At 26.6% G+C, this 19,229-nt stretch overlaps 1 protein-coding gene across 2 annotated transcripts; it reads right to left on the reverse strand.

Annotated features, from left to right (window-relative positions):
* Positions 1 to 193: 193 nt before the first annotated feature.
* On the reverse strand, positions 194 to 17,056 carry LOC135923596 (probable peptidylglycine alpha-hydroxylating monooxygenase 1). 2 transcript variants are annotated; one of them, XM_065458434.1, is made up of 14 exons: positions 16,787 to 17,056; positions 16,659 to 16,716; positions 16,511 to 16,610; positions 16,342 to 16,466; positions 16,213 to 16,284; positions 16,123 to 16,171; positions 5,752 to 5,816; positions 5,620 to 5,700; positions 5,491 to 5,570; positions 5,398 to 5,448; positions 1,531 to 1,580; positions 1,211 to 1,470; positions 781 to 867; positions 194 to 349 (listed from the first exon to the last, which is right to left on the reverse strand). In XM_065458434.1, exons 1-14 carry the CDS (start codon positions 16,955 to 16,957, stop codon positions 303 to 305), a joined length of 1,296 nt encoding a protein of 431 aa, XP_065314506.1. In that variant the 5' UTR covers positions 16,958 to 17,056; the 3' UTR covers positions 194 to 302. The 2 variants fall into 2 exon arrangements, with proteins under 2 accessions (XP_065314506.1, XP_065314507.1); XM_065458435.1 differs by having other exon boundaries at positions 198 to 349; positions 16,659 to 16,739; positions 16,787 to 16,917.
* Between the last annotated feature and the right edge of the window lie 2,173 nt (positions 17,057 to 19,229).

Genomic DNA, 19,229 nt, shown 5'->3' on the forward strand with positions numbered 1-19,229 from the left:
TTTAATCTACTAATAATAATAATATTTAATAAAATTTTTGACCAATATTATTACAATGCAATTTTTATATTTCCATTATATATTGATTTGATTGACAAAAGACAAAAATAGAAATCAAAATTTCCTTTCCTGTCTTGAAAGACATCTTTATTTTACTTCACATGACATATTTACAACGTGTTCCACAATAGTAAAAATATGAAAAAATATATCAGTATTATAACCACTACAGAATTTCATAATACTAACTATATTTTTGATATACAATAATTATAGAAAAATTGATGAAATTCAATAGTATATTATCTGCATTTTATGGTCTGGGAGGGTCCAAATTCTGAAACCTTCTCTGTAGCAATTTACAAAATACATAATATATATTTACAGCTATTGCTATCGTTTAGCGAAGAATTACGCATCCTTATATTTCGTGCTTACTATAAATGAGGCCTATCTTTATAAGAATGCTTTCTATTATTATTCAATTATTCAGATTTCACTAAAATATTACAATTATTATGTTTCAACATCTTTTACTTTAGAAAAATATGAAATATAATTTATTATTTAATAAATAACAAATTCTTAATGAAAACAAAATACGAACAGAGGATTAATAAAATAATATTTTTTGATCAATCGAATTATGTTATATAATTTAAATTTTGCTATTATTATCTCAAAGTTTTTCTATTATTATCTCAAAACTTTTGCTATCTTATTCAAAATGGAAAATCTCCATAAAACATTTTTTTTATAACCAAAAGAGATTATTAAAACTGTCTTCGTAATCATCTTCCCTCCTTTCATCTCTTCCATCCATATCACGTAAGACTGAATTATCCACTATGTAGTCGATTGTGTCATCTCATTATAAATAAATGTGATTTATGAAAAATGAATATGATAATGTGATTTATGAAAAATGAATATGATAATGTGATTTATGAAAAATGAATATGATAATGTGATTTATGAAAATTGAATATGATTTCTATTTTTTCATCAATGTTAAATATCTCAAGATGAATTCTTCAATATAGATATTGATTACCATTTAAAAAATTGCCTTGCGATTCCCAAATCTCTTAATTAATTATAAAACTATTCTTTATGACCTTATGGTTTTAATTGCATATATTTATTATTAGTCAGATCGATTTTGATCGATACCATTCAATTATATATAGCCTAAAATCAAGTAACTTACCTTTTGAATTTCCATCATAACTATTAGAGTAAGGATATTCCTGTTTAAACTGCATTTTTTGCAAATTTTTACTAGCTTGAATTAGCACAGCTGACGATTTCCAATACCAATAAGGAGGTCCAGGACTGTAGCATTGTTTTTCTGAAATTCGTAGTTCTGCTTGTTTTGCGCCATCAAACATCTTTAATTTCATGTCCTTAGTGACGACATCGTAGTAGTACATCAAGTAAAAATTGCACATTTCATCCTGGTCAGTTGGTCTTTCCATAGGCATATATAGGAAAAATTCGAATGATATAATTAAATTTAATTATAAATACCCGATAAAAATTTCTTCCGATCTGGTATTATTCATAATACATTTGGCTGCCTACAATAAATTAAAAATATTTTTTTACTATAAATCAATTTTAATAAACAGAAAAAGTGTTTAATTTGCAGCGTCTACATAAGAAGGGAGTAGGAGTCATTTGCCTCCAACATTTTTGAGGAGGAGGGAGAGGTAATGCAAAAATCAGAGGGCTGTCGAGGTTAGATTTTTAGGCTAGCCCGGGTTTAAAGAATTTGTTATTTTCAAACCCGGCCCGTTATTTTTATGCAAAATATATTAACCCGACCCGAATTTTTATTTTTATCATTTTTGGCCCAGTTAGATATTTTTAAAATTTTATCTTGAATAATTTTCCTAGTATTTTGAAAATTTTTGAATGGGAATTGGGAAACTTTGGCTTTCAATTATTTTTTAAAATTATGCTTTTGACAAATTTTTCGGAATTGTCATATTTGTGGAAGCATAATAAATTAAGTACTATATGCCAGGAAAAGCAAACTGGTCAGATGCACTAGGGGGACCCTAGCCCCATTCATAATATTAGGATTCTCAAATAATCTAAATTGAGTCTTTTTGAGGTCGTAAGAATTTCTTTTAAATCGGAGGATTTGCTAATGTTATGAAATGAGAATGATTATTTAGATTAATAGTAAAATCTTATGTAATGACCTTATGAAAAATTTTAAATATAGATGAAATAACAAGCTATAATTTTTAGTTTATAAAATGATATATATTTTATGAATTCTCGATTACAAGTATATTTTTAGAAAACATTCTGAAGAGTTGAATAGCAATTTTTACTATTAATTTAAAGAATCTGATAAAAATTTTAAAGTTTTATTTTAGATTTTCCTTGTAATTATCCTCATAAGTGTGTAACCGCGCTATTTGATCCTCGAATAATATCTTAAAATATAAATATATTTATTTCTTTATTTTATATGCGCTAATAGCTAGTTAATGAGCATCCATCTTTGAACGCTTTCAGCGAGTCATAGAAGATCTAACAAATTGGGAAAAATATAAAGCTTTTTATTAACTTTTGCATTACCGTATTATTTCATATCAGATAAGTTAACTAAAAAGATAAAACCGTAGAATTTAATAGTATTTTTAAATTAGTCCATTAACCTATTTTGCCTCTTGTCTATTAAGACAGTAATTAATTGATACCTGAGTGTCTTCTGTTTTTTATAATATTAATCCAAATTTATCTATATCCCTAACTTTATTATACTATTTTCATATGTTCTCCTCAAGAAATATTAAATTAACATTCATTTAGAAATGATAAAGAATATTTAGAACCTACCAGGCTTATCCTTAAAAGATTTGCAGTGCTAATCGTTCGATTTTTCACCTATAGCAAATTGATTGTTCTTATCTGAGCCATAAAGACATATAGAACATTATACATCAAGGCAAAGTAGGGCAGGTCCTCTGGAAAAAGAATCTAAATACAGATACAGATTCTTTATGAAAAAATGAATCTTAGATACACATACTAGTATCTTTTTAAAATATCAAAAAGATATAAGATAAAAGATACCTGTATCTTTTGCTAAATTAGAGTATCTTAAATAAAAGATACTTTTAAATTGTCATTACAAATTAAATTAGAACAGTTTATAAAATACAGTTTTTATTATTCATTTGTGAAGAACATAACATGCTTATATAATAAGAATGAATATTTACAATAATTAATAAAATATTTAATGATGAGTTAATTATAATATAATCAGGCATTAATATTAGTATTAGCCCATTCTAAGCGTAGACAAGGAAAGGAGACTAGTATTTTTAATGGAGTTGAAAAATTAATTTGCAAAAGAGTATTTAAAATAGATTCATTATTTTGTAAGATAATCAAATTATTCAAATAATTTGTCATCAGACCTTTGTCTTTTTGGCGTACTTAACATTGTGCCAAAACTAAATAACCTTTCAATTGGAGCTGATGAAGGTATTACAGTACTATATTATTAAAAAATTTCCTTAATGGAAAGATAATATGTATTCGACTTTCTTTAATATAATTTAAAACCTCCAATTCAATGTTATTTTTACAACATTGGTTTCACCAAAAGAAAAATAATCATAATTCTTTGTTAGATGTTAAATCTATTGGTGTTATATTTTGAACTTTGTATCTATGGTATTACATTTACGGCTTCTTTTATTAATATATTTTGAAAGTATTTTTTTTATCATCCTACTCAATCCATATCAAAATATGGATGTGATATTGCCAAAACTCTTTATATTCAAATCATAGGAAAATATTTTCTTAAAATCTTTTGCCCATACCATCTTTGTCATCTTTTAATAAAGGTCCACAATATTGTAAACTTGATTTTTAAGATAACCTATGTCCTTTTTAACGACATATAAATAATAATTTGTGATGGATCTTTTATCATTTTTTTGTTTATAAAGGTTTTACATTCAGCCTCGACATCATCTTTTTTAACTTTTATTTTAAAAAAAATTTCCATCTAAAATTTTAATATTAAGATTTGATTCAGGGGTTTCCATAATTTAAATTTCACTACCTTCTACTTCACTACCATGAGTGTTAATAATCTTTCAAATTAATATTTCATAAAATTGGTAATAAAATTCTTTCGAGTTACATTTATTTTCGCTTTGGTGTTGTTATTTTTTATCTATCTATTTTAAAATTATTTGTAATTAATCCAGCTAATTTTGGTTGTCAATATATTTAAAATATGGCGGGAAAAAATAAGGAAATTTATACAAAATTCCCGAAGAAAATAAAATACATACTTGTGATATGTAAAATTTTAAACATGAGTATTAAAAAGATCTATATCTGTATCTTTTGTCAAGAAAATGAAAAACAAGATTCTTTTTAAAAAAGGATCTTAGATATAAATACTAGTATCTTATTATAAATGTCATCAAGATGTTGAGTACAAATTACAAAGGGATATTGTATCTTAGATAAAAGTCACGGTACTCCCCAACTCTGCATCAAGGCGAGATTTGATAGGAATTCACCGCTTTATAATATATGAACATCCCGTTAAATTTTGTACTGTTGCTAGAATTGGCTGATACAGGGCCTTATAATTATTCCAAATTGATTTAACAGTACGAAGACTGCTAGAAACCTATCGTGCATCTATTCAATTTTCAGCTACATGCCCAATTCATAGGCTATTTAGTCCAACGTCTTTTGAATTTTGTTAAACTGGCTAAATGAACTATATTTTATGTGAATTGAACATACTCTGATCATGATAATTATGTAGAGATATAAAAATAAATATATATATAAAAAATTATCTATATACTTTTTTCGTTTATCTTGGCCTTGTTTATTAAAATAATTTTTAAACCTTCATCTTTATATAGCACGTATACGGCTAATCACGATAAAAATTCCCCTATTTCTATTGGATACTCTCTTTTTAGGAATCAGTTAAAATAGGGAAGGGTTAGTTTGTAGAATTAAAAATGTACAAGCACGCCCCTCATTGCAGCCATGATTATTGGTTTATCATATTTTATATTAAATAATTAAATTTTAGGGGATAGCCGTATTTTCAACTTTCGATTTCAAAAGATAATATTGAAAAATTTTGCGTACCTATTCAATATATATTTCAGTATGCTAACTTATTGGATATAATGATTTTGACTTTTAAAAAAAGTGATAAAGGGAACTTTCAAAAATTCCGTTTAAGCCAGAAAAATAATTTTATGTCCCAGCTAGCACACCCATTAAACACGCTCATCGACAGTCTTACGGTGTAATATGCCGCTATCCTCAATTTTTTATCGGCGGACATTTTTAATAAACGATATAATTATAAAATAATTATACCACAATGTCATTCTTTTCGATAGTTACGTTATTTTCCACAGGGTAAAACATCTGAATAAATTAATTATGATCAAATATAAATTATGTATTTACTTGTTCTAATTGAGGGGACTTTTCACCTAATCTTATCCAGCCATTTCCGTTTTTGATAACGTAGCCTGACACCATTTTACCTGTAAAATAAAGTTCATTTTATGGTTTATCTTAGTATTTAAACCCTACCTAGCTTATGAGTATGAACGCGGTAGGCAAAGGGATGCAATTTGACACTCTCTTCTATTTTACAAGCCACTTCCATTGACTCTAAAGTATGAAATATTTAAATTCTACAACAAAGATTTTATTATATAGTACCTATAGATTTTGCAAGTATCGATCCACCTGTCATTAAAAGAAGAACTCCAGCTTGTCTTGGTAATCTATATAATTGTATTTGAAATTGAAGTAAAATATTATATTAATTTTAATTATAGGGTTTTTACACAATCGTAATAAAGGAAAAAGTCATAATTTACCCCCCCCCCTCCCCACAAAGTCATAATTTACCCCTCCCCCTTAAGTTGCCTAGACAATTTAATTTTAAAAGGTTCCTTTATTTTCTTTGAATTAACTTTCCATCCAATAATACTATATCTAGATATTCTTTAACATTCATTTATAAAGATGGAATCAAAAATTTTCTATCTTGCTCCTTCGCTTACTGAGATCTCTTTTTACTTAATATATACATAGGCGTATTCAGAATTTTTTGGGGTCAATCAACAATGTATTTTATTAATCAAAGAAAAGTATCTTTACAAAAATTTTTAATTGATTTTAATTATCCAATTTAGGATATGACAGAAGAAATGTGCATTGCCATCAATCACCCACGAGCTGCTATAAAAAGTTGAATTCCAGAAATATTGAAAATAAATTTAAATTCAGATTCATATCAATTTTTTTGAAGATATAACTCGATTCATAAATATATTAGATTATAGATATGAGGTAAATGTTACTTACATATCTATTAAATAAACTGAAAAGAATAAACAAATTGCATTTATATGGTTAAATTATAAACAAAAAAAGATACCTTAATGTATTTAGATGTAAATGATTTATTAATCTAAAAATTCTAAGTTACCGCAGATTTAGGGGTAATTTTTAGTGAAACATTTAAAATGATAATTCATGAAATCTATTTTTCTAACTAATTTTTCTGATAAAAACATTTATATGCTGTATTACGAGTAGGAAGGACCAATAAATGTAAATACGTGGAAAATTAATTATATATTTTTAAATAAAAATGCAAATGCAAATATTTATCCATAAAATAGCTGTAAAAATAAGTATTAAGGTGGTATCCTGGTTCGTTTTACTCTTATTTCTAAATAGCAGTCTATTTCAGCCATCTATATCGCTTCCTCTCAACCGCCTAAGAAGAAAGAGGCTATTTTGTTACAAATAAAAAAAAATACACTTCTAAGTTTAGTTTGTACCGAAAAAAAATATATATAATAAATACTCTTTATTTAATGTACAAACTTAAAACGAACCAAAATAGAGTATCCTAGTTCAAAATCTGTTTACCCTGGGCTAAGTAAGCAGAAATAAGTTTTAAAAATAAGACGAACCAGGACATCCTGGACCCTTTTTTTAAAGGGAAAGAGACGCTTAGAGAAAAAGTAAGTGTTTCAAAGAAACCAGAGTGAAGCCAGGAATTTGCTTTAAAGTGGGGGAGGGGGGATAATTTTTAATTCATTTTGAAGTTATTAATAATATATCTTAATATAATTTTTTGAGGAAAGTTCTCTTATAAATTATTAAATGTATATTATGGCTGAGATACTTTTCTCCTAAAACTTCGGTTTCACCGTTTTTGAAATTAGCTGAAACGGCAAAAAATGGAGCTATTATTATGAATCATATTTTAAAAAAATTTATACAAAAGAATTCTTTGAGCTAAAATGTATATAAATTTATAAATATTTATTTAAATCATCGTAATTTTTAAAATAAATATTTTTAAATCATCGTAATTTTTAAAATAAAAATTATATTTAATAAATTCAAATGCTGTAATATTCGTAAGAAATATTTCAACTAAACCTCCAAGGTATTTACAAATAAATACAGATCATCTCCTTGATTGAGTTAATTTTTAAATGATTTCATCAGTATTTGGAGATGTTGTTAAAACCTTAATTTAAACTTTTTAAATCTTTTATAAGGATTAAGACCAAATAAATATTACCTGGTCCTAGAAATTGCACTAAAACATCAAAGAAAGTTTGGCCCTCCTTATTTTCTCTTAATAAGAAAATGAGATAATGAAGCAAGTATTTTATCCGTATGTTTTTTTTATTTTTAAAAAATTAAATAATTAATAATTCTTATATTGTAGAGTTAGAAGTAATATATTCTTCAATTTATTCTTTTTCATTCCGTAAGATAGATTATTGAATTTCTAAAATTTAATTAATAAGCCAAATAATAGGCATAGATTTAAAATGATATTCTCATTAATTAAAAAATAATGACCTATCATTTTAATAAATTATATATATAATATACCTTTTTTCCAATTTTAAATGTGATTATTTAAAAAAATTTTATTTCATAAATTTTGTTATAATCTTTGATTCAGTGTCTGCAATATCATTTTATTGTGCAATACGTGATACTAATTATATTTTCAATTAGGGGAGAGTGGGGTTATTCTAACCGATTTTTACAAAATTGGCTATATCTCCTGGTCTTATTTAGATACTATAAAAAATAATATATGGTTAGATACCTAAAATTATACTCTATAAAGGTGTCTTAAAAAAAATCTTAAGAATTAAATCATTTTTTTTAAATCCTATTTTTTGTAAAAGTGAAAATTTTGTTCAACAAGCCCCAATTAAACGGGGTGAGGCAAACCACTTCAAGTTCAAGGGGCTTCTAAACCATTGGTTTTTTAGAAAAAATTTGAATGCATTTTTATTTATTAATAATGATACGAATAGAGTAATTTTATTGTTTTATTGTTCAAAATTTCATAAATCTTAATTAAAGCTAATTATATATAAAATTTGAAACTTAATTTTGGTTAATTTAAAAAATATTTTGGACATAAAAAAATATGAATTTTAAAGAGAGATTAATATTTCTTAGTATAAATCCTAAATACCAATCATAAACACCTATGAAATTGCCTTTTCAAGATTTTGAAATTTTTTTCATTATTGACTGCCAAAATTGACGTGTATGGTTTAGCAAACCCCGCTAGCTCTAAATTGACAAATCATGATTAAAATAATATCTAGATATGAATACTCATAAAACTTACCCAAATTATAGAAGAGTGTTTAAAATTGGCACTAAAATTTAATTTACATATATGATTATATATTTTAATAAAAATTATAATTCTGTCATGTAAAAATCTTTTGAAAATTTCATCAAAATTTTATTTTTTATATAAAATTTTTAATAATTAATTATTTTAAAATATATTTTGTCTATAGATGTAAACTAATGAAAACTATTTAGGATAAAATTTAAACCTTCTGGTGTATTTAATTTTAAAATAAGATTAAGTGGTTTGCCAAGCCCCGGAGTTTACCTAACCCCAGTCTCCCCTATATTATTACTTTTTAATGTGATATGCCTCTGCTGCAACAATAAATATATTTTTTATAATGTTTGTATTATTGCAGATAAAATTATATGATATTTACATAATTATTAGAATTTTAGAAAATGGCTAATAAAAATATTTTTTAAGTTTAAAAATTGATAAAAATCGACGTTCATCAAAATATTTATGGGCAAAAAATGTGGTCAAAGTATTTGTATTTAAATAGATTTGTGGGCATTTAGTATTTATATTTAAAATATATTTTTTAAACTTTTATTTATATTCAAATACTTTTTTTTAAAGTTTGTATTTATGCTCAAAACATTTTTTTAAAGCCCACCATGCCTAAAAGCCTGAAGATTCGGTAACAGTTGACAGAAGGATTTGGCACTCTTTTCGTAAATTCTAGAGAATTAAAATCGACTAAATTTAGGGTTTTAACAACACAAAAAAATGGGGATGGGATATAGAAAATTATTTTATAATATTCTTCTACTGCTCATACAATATTTGGAGATAGGCATGAGTACAAGTCAAGGTATGCGAATAACAAATTTATAAAGATCTGCTTTGACTTACAACTCATTAATCACATTTATGAAATTCATCATCAGCATTTAACCTAATTTCCTTGAGCTCCAATATAAAACTTTATGCTATTTTCATGATGAAAACTAAATCATATTTTTTTTGAAATGGCATAAAATACTTAGTAAAATTAAATCATTTTGAGATACATTTTAATGCAAAGAAAAGATTATAGAGTCTAAGGTCTTTCTCTTTTTTTCAGCCCATTCTACCATTTCACCAAGAGTAATTATAATATAAAATACGTGATTATGTGATAGTGAAAGACTCATTTTTCCTCGGTTCTTATTGATTTTTTGTCTAATAGATTTTAAAATTTTAGAAATAATGGAAAGAGATTCCCTAAAACACGGAAAATTAGGAGAATTAAGATAGAAGAATTTAGGAGAAATCTATATTGTTAGAACAATTGATTTCTTGGAGTAAGAGGTCAGAATTTTAATTAAGAAATGAGGTAATACATGACACATCCTTAACCCATCTTTTGCTGTCATGTCAAGACGTTAAAAACATCATGCCATCTGGATATTTGGCATTCTCATTTAAAACCCTATGGGATTCAAATTATTGATAAATCTTGCAAAAATTAAAGTTTTGCCGATTAACCTATCAAGCATATCAAGATTGTCTCTGCTTGCTACATGCAACAAAAGTGTCAATAGAAGGAATAAGACAACCTAGGAAATTATCAATAACGATTTAGAACTCGTCTGTCATCTACCCGAAATCGCGTCAGCCATTATGCACTCATTAATTATTTATGTGTTTCTAAGTAGTTGAAAATTAGTTAGATCAGGAAGAAAATGAGTTTTTCGAAACATTATGAAGTTATTTAAATGACTAGAAATGTAGGGGAGACCGGGGATAGTGTGTTCCCGGGGTAGGTATTTCCTTCTCAAATAATTTAAAAATTAATAAAGTTTAAGATTTGAAATTTAAGCCAAATATGTATTATAATAAGGTGCTTAAGTAGGTCCAAAATTGTTTCAGACAAAATTGCTCATGAAAAATTTTAAATGCAAATTTAAGTTTCAACATACCCAAAGTAACTTTTTTAAATTTTACATTTTCACGAATAACTTTTTTTATAAAAGTTGTTCAGACTTAATATAAATTCTAAATGATAAAAAAATCTCCATTTTATTATATATAAAAATATTGACAATCATTATATTAATTTAATATTCTAAATTTAATTTTTAAATGATCCTGTGGACCTGGGGAAGGTATTAGCGGGGTGCGTCTTTTCCTTTTACATACATTCATTAAAAAATTGGTTCTGATTTTGTAAAATGGTTCGAACATATATAAGAAAAACTAACAAAGAAAATAATGATAATCAAAAGGCAAGTATTCTTAAAATGCTGAAAGTTAAGATACCCTTGACAGTTATAACCATGAATACGAATTTAAGTTATGGGAGGTATATTTATATATTTAAATAGTATATATTTAAGAAACTAAGCATTAAGAGGTATAATAAATTGTTCAAAAGGAATGAAGATTTTCAAGAGCTATATCTTCACAGATCAGTATTTTCTCCTATTCAAGAAGCTAAATTAACAGATTATTTAATTAAAGGATCAAGATTATTTTCAGGATTATGCCCTAAACAAGTATTTTAATCCTTTGTTATATCATATATCTCTGTAAAATGAATTTTTTTATAATCTTTAAATTTATGCCATGGTATTTCTTTAGTTAAATAATAATAAACTTAAGAAAATTTTTTTAAATTATTTACATTATATGTTAATGAAACATCTTTATTATACTTTAAAGTAAGAATTTAACTTGTACATTAGAATGATATTTATTTAAGTGTGTATGATATATATGTAAATAAAATGATGCTGCCATTTATGTATAAAATGATGCTGCCATGTATATATATTAATTTTAAAATGATGCTGCCATGTATTAATATTAATTTTAAAATGATTTATTAATTTTAGCATTATATATATTATATCATGCATTAAATCATATCTTACCTATATATTAAAGATTTAATTATGTGTGTATGATATATATTTAAAATAAAATGATGCTGCCATGTATATTAATTTTAAAATGATTTATTCATTGATTTAGCATTAAATTATATCATGCATTAAAACATATTTTGGTTCTTACCTATACATTATAGGTTTAATTATGTATGATATATTTTATTATATTAATTATAAAATAAATTCAGAATAAAATTTAAGAATTAGGATTTTAATTAGATTGCCTTAATATATAAATAATTTAATGTCTTATGTTTAAATTTAGGTTAGAGTTTTAGCTTATCAAATGGCCAAGAGGTATAATTTACAAGTACCAAAATCATGGGAAATAACTCAATCAGCTGGTGAAGACTGGTTTGGAGCATTTATTAAAAGAAATCCAACTATTTCTTTGAGAACACCAGAGGCTACAAGTATAGCCACATTGGATAGAACTGTTTTTGGACCTCTAAAAAATATTACAACAGTGCCTTGGATGCTTGGATGAGAATGCATCCAGGGAAAAGTTTTACTATATATGATATCCCTAGAGTAGTAAAGGATGTCCTTCCAAAAGCCACCTCAGCTTCAAATATCCAAAAGGGTTTTGAATCCTCAGGTATATGGCCCCTAAATCCTTTAATTTTTAATGATGAAAATTCTAATCCTTTATATTATAATAATAATAACGATCCTTAATGAGAATTATCTGAAATTATTTTGCAACCATCTGTCAGTGATAGTCCTGTTCCATCATCTTCTCACGTGGAAAAAGATTTTGCTCCAGAAATTATTAGTCCCCATCCAACAATATTTAAAAAAACAACAAGTAATCAAATGACTTCAGCCATTTTAACCTCTTCACCTTACAGAAAAATAGCCAGATCTAGGGCTAATAATCTGGAAAAAAAATCAAACCAATAATAAAAAAAGTTTAAATATGAATGCTGGCAAAAAAGAATTTTGTTTAGTGTGCCACAAAAACTATCAAACTCACCACCATAATGAAGATTGTTTCCAATGCCGTAATTGTCATTTATGGGCACATGGATCATGTTGTGATTTTAATCCATTTTTTATATGTAATAAATGTGTTGTATGTTAATATTATATGTTTGTTATGATTTTTGTATGAAAAAAAATGAATAAAATGCTTAGAAAATGATAGTCTAAAACATGCCCCACAAAAGGATAATATGTCCCCCGTCTCTTTTTCATGACTCAAAAATTTTCATTTTTTTTAAATTTAAATTTAAAAAAATATATAATATTTTTTTATTAGATATTAATTTCTACCGTAGATAATTATATAAAGAATAAAATAACATCAAAATTATTTTGATAAATTATTTCTCCTCCTTTTCACAGCCTCTCAATTTTTTATAAACAATATAACCCCGGTCTCCCCTACTGGTCAGAACCTTAGAGAACTAAAGTGAGAGAAAAATATTTTATCACATTATTCATTCTATTTAAATTTATATGTTGAAATCAAATAGTTATGAAAATAAATGGAGATCTATTATATTTAGGTTAGTAAAGGTCATAACTACAAAATTGATTAATTCTCACTCTCCTTCATCATCTTAATAAAATTAGCAATATATTTTATTTTGCTAATTATGCCATCAATTTGGTTTTCAAGAGGACGTTGAGAGCCATACATATTCCTTCTTCATTCGAACCCTCTGGTCCTAGCCCTGACAATTGAACTATACTCGGTGGTATCATAATCCTTTCCTTTGGTGCCAAGCTATAACTCTTATTGCTTGAGATTATACTTGCTTAGACCGTTTTGTCAGATTCGTATTTACCAACTTAATTACGAGAACGGAAAACTTAAAAAACTAATAAATACAGAAAACTAAACAATCTACGGTTACTTCAAACAGTTATGATTAATTTGAACTTCAAGTCCTAAATTCAAAACAATAAAAAAAAGCTACATATAGTCACAAGTGATCCAAAGGGTTATGGCTGATTATATTTATTGAAATGCCGATTGTCTATATTTCTATACATGGTTCATTAAATCATACCAACTTAACTAAAATAGGTTTTATTTTTTGAAACATTGTTTCAAAATATATCTTATAGAGACAGTAATTCTTAAGATGCAAAAAAATTATTTATCGAGGATAAAAATTTTACAAATGTTGTCCATGATAACTTTTAATTTTAATTCTATCGAAGCATAATGATAAAACCAAATATGAAAAATTTCTTTATTTTTTTGTATTATATATGAAATGCTAAACAAATAACAGTGTGAGGTTTAAACCATCTAACCTCCCCCTTAGAAAAGCCTATGCCAATATATATTTTGTTTAAATCAGATCTACCGACTGACGATTTTATGGTATATTTTTATTAACAATTAACTGTTTTCTGTCTTTTAGATGAAAGCTCCATCGTATTGGAAAACAAAATTATTATTACGAAAAAATGTATCTATTGGATTGATAGAAGTAAAGGTTGTGATATTTTGAATTTATAAAATATGACCTTATAGATTAATTTTTTTTTGGAAATTTTATTCCCTGAAGACAATATGGACTATATTGCCAACAGTACTAAAATTAAAATTTAATTCATCGCTAAATCTGATATTATAACACTGTTCCGTTCTCAAATCAATATGATTATTGATCCAGTTTAATATTTTTCTTTTTGAAAAGTGATCAAACACGGCTTCCTTCTAGTGTAGCTAATGTATTAAAACAATGAAAATTTAAAAATCATAATATTTCCACTTTTATTCTAAAAATCAAATACTCACAAAAACGCAAAATCTCAATATTTCTTACATTCTTTCTTATCTGAAAGTCGTCAATTTTTAACGTCCAAGATTTTTAATTGCTATATTACTATTATTCTATTGTTCTGCAATTTAATCCCTGATATCTAAATCAATTCGCCTAAATATTCCTTTAATATAATGCTGGACAATAAGGAAATTAATTACTCATTAGAACTTTAATTATATTGAATTTAATTATGAATAATTATATGTAAACAATGTTGAGTGTAATATCAAGCTATAATTTTTTTTTTTTTTCAATTGAAGGCGATCAAGCATTTTTGAAGATAGAAGTGCAGTGATCAATCACTTTTGAAGCCTTTGTAAAATTTTAAAATAGTTATCTGGACCTTAAAATATTAAGTACTTTTGAGTTAGAAATTAATGAATGGTGAAAATATAAGGGTGACTGAACAATAATGATGTCGGGTCATATTTTAAGTTGAGTAAAAAAAATTGTCAGTTATTTTAAACCCATTTTTTAATAAAGCGTCACCCCTTTGTTGATTTAAGCCTAGTTCACTCGTTTCTCTTTATTATAAATATAATTTTTTGACAATAAACTTCCGGTTTTTTATTAAATTTTCATTTTCTGCTAATAAACTCTAATTTGATCTAATGTCTTAAATATATATATGATTTTGTGTTTTATTTTTTTTGTTAATATATTTCATATATTTTTAGTATCTATACAAAATAAGTTTTTTTTTTGGTTTCCCTTTATATTTGTAAATTTGTAAAAAAATATATAATTAATTATTCTGTTTTTCCATTTATAATCTACACAGATAATTGTTTTGATATTATTATTTTTTTGTTTTAATAATTAGTACATCCCCATCCAGGTTACCACGCGATATATTAATACAATCATATGAAGTGAATTATTATTTTTATATTGTTTATACAATTGCTTTTGCATAAATAGACGATGAATATAGACCATTATTTTCTTTTCTCATTGATGAAATATTGTTTTTCTTCTCAAAATTGTAAATCGAATGATAAATTTATCTTACGTAATTAACAAAACCCAAACGATTCACTATCTTGAGCCTACCTTATAAAATCCACCCTTTCAAGGTGGTGCGATCTTGTTCCATCCCCTAAAATTAATTTAATTGAAATACGCACTCATATACTGTGTTGGAAATCCATTCTTTCTTTTTAAAATTAAAGTTATATAGAATGGAGTACTCATACTGCGATGCAGAGAAATCAGATCCTTCTTTTACAAATTAATTTAGAATAAAATCCGCACTCATACTAAGGTGTGAGCCGTCACGTTCATAAAAAAATGACACATCGTTGCATAATAAAGAATTATGGTTCAATTAAAAATATTAGCTAAAGTACACAATCCACTCTTTCTTTTTATTTAAACAAACCGCTGCTGATCCTGGAATTTGACTATTGTCGTTTTTATAACCCATGGGGGAAGTTTTAGTGGTTTCTGTAGATTTTTACACATTGATCAAAATAACAGCGAAACCAGTCTCTCAGCCTACCCCTGAAAATCCGATAATCGAACTTTGTCTACCCCCCCCCCCCCCACATTCCGACGTTGGCACGGCCTTAAATCTAACAGATTTAAGTATTTATTTCTTAAAAAAATTAATAACAAAAGTTTATTATTCTATCTATGTTAGGTTTGGAGGATAAACCTTATTATTATGATATAGTAAAGTTTACATTAATGACTAAATTTTATATTCTATATTTTTTAAATATACATTTGATTGGTCATGGTTAGTTGAATTCCGGAATTATCTTTGTTCGGATCTATAAGCGAAATAAATATTAAAATTTTTTAATAAAATTACTTTTGTGGAGATAATGGATTTGCATGACTAAAAATTGAATGGAAGTTCCTTGGCCAATCTTAAATCCAGTTCCTTTAATTTACAAATCATTATAGTTAAATGATTAATCAAATTTATTTTATAGGGTACCGGAAGGCAACTCTAATGCCGTCGCATTATGAGCCCATGCATATAATATAATGAGTTTGGATTTACAGATTCGAAATTTTGGGTAATTACTATAATTCGCAGACTTTGCCATTTCCCCACAAGACCTAAATATAGAAAACATATTGAAAGTTAATTACAAATTTCTTACCAAACATCATTTGGATTTTCGAAATTTTTCCCCGGTTCTTCACACCCATATAATAATATATGATGAGCATTATGATTTTGATCTAAAGGTCCAAATTTTACTATTAGAAATTAAAAATGCGTTTAAAATCCCAATATTTTATTTTTACTTATATAAAACGATTTTGAAAGGTCAATTTGGTCACCATAACATAAATATAAATTATCCTATTGAAAAAAAATTAAATTTCCTAATTATTGTATTAAAAAAGGTATATGAATATTCAAAACCACTTACTTCCTCAGGTATAATATTAGGCATTTTTAAATCATATGTCCATGTTCTAAACCCCTGATCTTCCGAATCGACTAGAATGTTTGAAGTTGAGCAGTCAAGATTAACGTATAGTCTTAGAAATTGGAACCACCATATTATTATTGATACTTTGTTTATTTTATTTTCCAACATAAGTGAGATTTTAAATAGCTTTAATTCTTCTACCTTTTATTATCTGAATTAAAAATATTTTTTAATTTTGCAAAATGTATTAAATACATTAAATTAATTTTGAAATAATATGAAATGTGGATACAAATATTTTGAAAAGGAAGGAACGGAACATATTTTATAACGAAACCTTTTATCGAAAATCGATAATTAAAAAAGAAATAAATAGTCGATATTCTTTTTACAAATTTTTATTTGCATTTTTAATTCTGACCTGTTTATATTGAGGATAAAAGATTTGGACCAAAATCTTTGCACAATATATAATGATTCTTTAAAAAAAATATAATACCTACTAAATGTTTATTTCTACTAAAATAAATATAATATAATTATGTAATTTATTGCGAATGTGATAAGGGAAAAAATTCAAGCAAAGAACTGCCGAATAAAAAGAATAAAACTGCAGAAATAAATCTCAAGAAAAAAAATTAGGGGAAATATAGACTAAGGATTTAAAAAAACTGGAATAAACCTCAAGGGAAAATACGAATAAAAAACTATGAGGAAGATAATTTATAGAAATAAATTTCTTCGGAATATAAATCTGTTTACAATTAATTATAAAATGAAACTATAGTTAATATGTAAGGTTCACGTTTCTGCAATAATGCAAAATTCCTAATATATGAATCCGGGCTCTCATAATATTCGTGTTCGATAAACGATTGTTTATGGTAAATAAAGCATTGGCAAATTGCTAATTGTTTCAATTTGTATTTCAATTTGTAGAAATTTTTACAAAAAATAATCGAGGGAAATAATATTTTAACAAATTAAAAAAAATTTCTCGATATTTCGAAGTTGTTGCAAAAATATTGGTTATTGTGTCTAATATATTAATAGCGTTGGTGATTGTGTGCTCAAAGCTTATATCCAAATTACACAATCTTAGCTCTAACCTCTAAGATTATTTTTGATCTATCTTTAACTTTAAACTGCATTCAGAGGTTGCGGATAACGATATTACAAGGTATCCCATCCAAAAAAGATAAAGTCCCAACCAAGAGGAATGGTAGATCATAAAAGGAAAAAGTCCGATAAAAAATGAAAAGTGTAATACATAAAAGGGTCGATCAAAAAAGGAAAAGCGTCTAACAAAAAAGGAAAAGGTCTATTCAAAAAAAAGGATGTGTATCAAAGGAAAAGTTAGGAAAAAATCCGATGAAAATAGGAAAAATGTCAATAGGAAAACTCCCATTCAAAAAATGAAAATCGTTATTTTTTTAAAATGTTTTATTTTTTTGTTAATTTTTCTAAAATTAATTTGTGTATAAATTGTGTAACAATCCTTTAGACCATCAAATTGCGTGAAGCCAGGCAATAGCTGATTCTTACAACTTATTAAACTAATTTTAAGACGCCGATCACTACTACTAGAACTGTCTGATAAGGGTCTTCAGTTAAGGGCCGATTATAGAACCTAAAAACAGCCACCCTATAGCCAAAGGAAAACTGATATAAAATTGACTAAATTAAATCATAAGGTGGATACCATGATAAAATCAATGACTAAATTTGAATGGAAGACAAAGAGAGAGACGTCAAAACGCCCATGACAGCGCCAGGCCAAGATTCCAAAATGGAAGCCCTCTTCACAAATTTAGGAGCAAGCCTTAAAGTACCATAGCTGGTCAATTTGGGTGGAATCCACCAAATTTCTGCTCTCAGAGAATGAATTATGTTCCCTAAATGGTATGGCAGAATCGAACAAAGCTAAATTGATAAAGATAGCCAAACATTTCTTAAACGCCATATACTTAACCGAAAAAATACAACGGTTTAAACTTAAAGGAAGAAACGTAAACGAATTCCCTTCACTCAAAAGAGAAATGAAGCAAGAGAGTTCGATCGAATTCCTTCATAACGTAGCAACGAAAACCCAAGTATAGGCGGAATCCGTAGCCTGGGGCTGAGATCAAATCAAATGGGAAGCCCAATCCACAATGTACAAATTAGTTGGAGTGCCACCACCATTGATGCAAGATCCCTTTCGGGCCGGCCCTGCTTCTGCCTCTGGGACGAAAAAATAGGAGTACAACAACCTCTCTAGATCTCCTACTAAAGACGATGACCATCGTCAAACCTCCACTAGCGCAGTCACCAAATCAGGTTTCCCCAATCGAGGAAGGAAATCTCCAAACAATTAATGAATTCCTACAAACCCTTCCTCCATTTGCTATCAATCTGGCGCTACCTGTATCACGGCCGTAGGACATTACGAGATTCGTCA

The sequence above is a fragment of the Gordionus sp. m RMFG-2023 genome, chromosome 2 (assembly GCF_954871325.1).
Source record: "Gordionus sp. m RMFG-2023 chromosome 2, tfGorSpeb1-WG-v2, whole genome shotgun sequence".
NCBI classification, from domain to species: domain Eukaryota; kingdom Metazoa; phylum Nematomorpha; class Gordioida; order Chordodea; family Parachordodidae; genus Gordionus; species Gordionus sp. m RMFG-2023.

What these genes read in the sequence shown, in the direction of transcription:
- LOC135923596 (XM_065458434.1), bottom strand. Translation starts at nt 16,957, where the DNA reads ATGTTGGAAAATAAAATAAACAAAGTATCAATAATAATATGGTGGTTC. An exon ending in CTAATATTATACCTGAGGAA is followed by an intron (nt 16,717 to 16,786) that starts GTAAGTGGTTTT and finishes TTTTTTCAATAG; the next exon opens with GATAATTTATATTTATGTTA. An exon ending in GGAAGATGATTACGAAGACA is followed by an intron (nt 350 to 780) that starts GTTTTAATAATC and finishes AAATTGCTACAG; the next exon opens with AGAAGGTTTCAGAATTTGGA.